This window comes from Hipposideros armiger, unplaced genomic scaffold (assembly GCF_001890085.2).
Source record: "Hipposideros armiger isolate ML-2016 unplaced genomic scaffold, ASM189008v1 scaffold_595, whole genome shotgun sequence".
Classification (NCBI taxonomy): Eukaryota; Metazoa; Chordata; class Mammalia; order Chiroptera; family Hipposideridae; genus Hipposideros; species Hipposideros armiger.
In genome coordinates, this window is record NW_017731945.1 from 1,105,832 (window position 1) to 1,107,674 (window position 1,843).

Genomic DNA, 1,843 nt, shown 5'->3' on the forward strand with positions numbered 1-1,843 from the left:
TGTTACCTGCATCCCACTGCTCCCTCCTCCCCAAACAAAAACCATTATTGTCTGGGCCCCTTGTTTGTCTTTATACTTATGTATTTTGTTTATTGTCCTTCTCAGACATTAGAATTAAGCTTCATAAGGGCAGATGTTTTTGTTTAGTTTGCTATATCCCTGGCACCTACAACAGTACCTGGCCCATCATCAGTATGCAGTAAGTTTTTGTTTAAGAATGGACAGGTGGAAGGGAGGAAGGGATGTCACTGTCACATTCGGGGACGGAGGACTAGGATTGGTGTTCCTATTGGGTATTCCCATGATTCACACTGTAGTATACACACTGTAGTATCATCTTAGCACAGTTCTCAAAAAGTCTACTTGCTCTTCCAAAAATGTAGACTTGATGTGGGAATGGTATAATTGTGGTGTCAGTCATACCCACAGTGGCAAAAAAAGACTATTTCTTAAATTTTAAGCATATTTTAAGATCCTGAATTTTTGATATACCTTATTCTAATTCGTTATGACCAATAATTTTGAGTTTGAAAGTGTAATTTCATAAATCTATTCTGCGATTCCTTTTAGTGGGTAAGTAAACACTGCATTGCCAGTTAAACAACTGCCTTTCAGAATTTAGTTGCATCTGTTATAGAATCAAAAATCATTATTTGTGCTGTTCACAAGGAACACAGGTACCTTACCGAGTGAGCTTAACATTAGATATTGCCTGAGACTGGTGATTTCTGGCTGGAAGAAAGCTAAGTCATACCCTGGGGTGAGATGTGGCAGATTAAGACCAAGGCAGAGAGAAGGGAGATGGAGGCAGGGGAAGGAAGTCGAGGATGAGCGGTGGGTGGGAGGAGACGTGAGGAGGTGAAGAGAATGGCAGCACTGCTGGGAGTTTAACGTACCCCTACATTAGGCATCAGGGGGATGTCTTAGGCACGTCAGCTTCCCTACAGAGATGCAGCCTCCCCAGGAGTTGCCTCTTCCTTTTGTATCTACATTTCCAGCACTGGGTGTTTTGTTTTGTTTGTTTAGTTGTTTTGTTTTGTTTCTCCTCTTTTCCACAAGCACAAGAGCAGATCTGTCTTAATTAACTTTCCGGTTCTCACTTGATTACTTGTACAAGGACAGTAGATGTGGGAGGGTCAGAGGAGATGCTATTACATAAAAGCTATGATTTTGGTAGGAAATGCCAGTAGCTTAAGATAATTAATAAGATTGCCGATATTACATTTAATTTTGTAATTAGGTATTTTTAATATAGGGAAGTATATAAAATAGAAATAGCACATTTTAAGTTAGATATATATTAGGAAACAGGTTACATTCAGCATAAAAGTAATTTTTATATAACTAGAGCAAAAAAAAAAAAAAGAAAGAAAAGAAAACCCAAAAGAATACTATGGCTTTTAAATTAAGCAGAAATATGAATTAATGCTAAAACTGGGGAAAACATACTTGATATGTGCTTCCAAAAAAAGACCTCTCTCCATTAAAGCAATGTAAAAAGGAGAGCAGTGTCTCAAAAGAGAATGAATTCTAATTAAGCCACAGCATAATTCTAAAAGTTAAATGTGCAATTAAAGTTGTTCCTGGCTTATGTACATATTTTCCTCTCAGATGATCTCAGCATGTGGAGAGGATACATTTTTATGAAAATGAGACAGTCTCCATTTCTTTCGTTTTATTAACATTTAAAAATTATTTTTCTTTAACAATAATATAAACACAGATGACTATTACAAAAAAATCAACCTTTATACATTTACAGTACTAACTTCTACTTATATTCTAGTGTATAATAAATGTCATTTGAGAGCACCCATTTGGTTCATTTGAAATATTTTTGTCC

General features: G+C 36.2%; 1 protein-coding gene across 1 annotated transcript in view; it reads left to right on the forward strand.

The window, feature by feature from the left end:
* DST (dystonin) overlaps positions 1 to 1,843 on the forward strand; it is a gene marked incomplete at its 3' end in the record, with an annotated part of 435,221 nt that overhangs the window by 352,526 nt on the left and 80,852 nt on the right. The window contains exon 43 of the mRNA XM_019624589.1: positions 148 to 199. Within this exon, the coding sequence (XP_019480134.1) occupies positions 148 to 199 (52 nt within the window). The remainder of the gene's footprint in view (positions 1 to 147; positions 200 to 1,843) is intronic.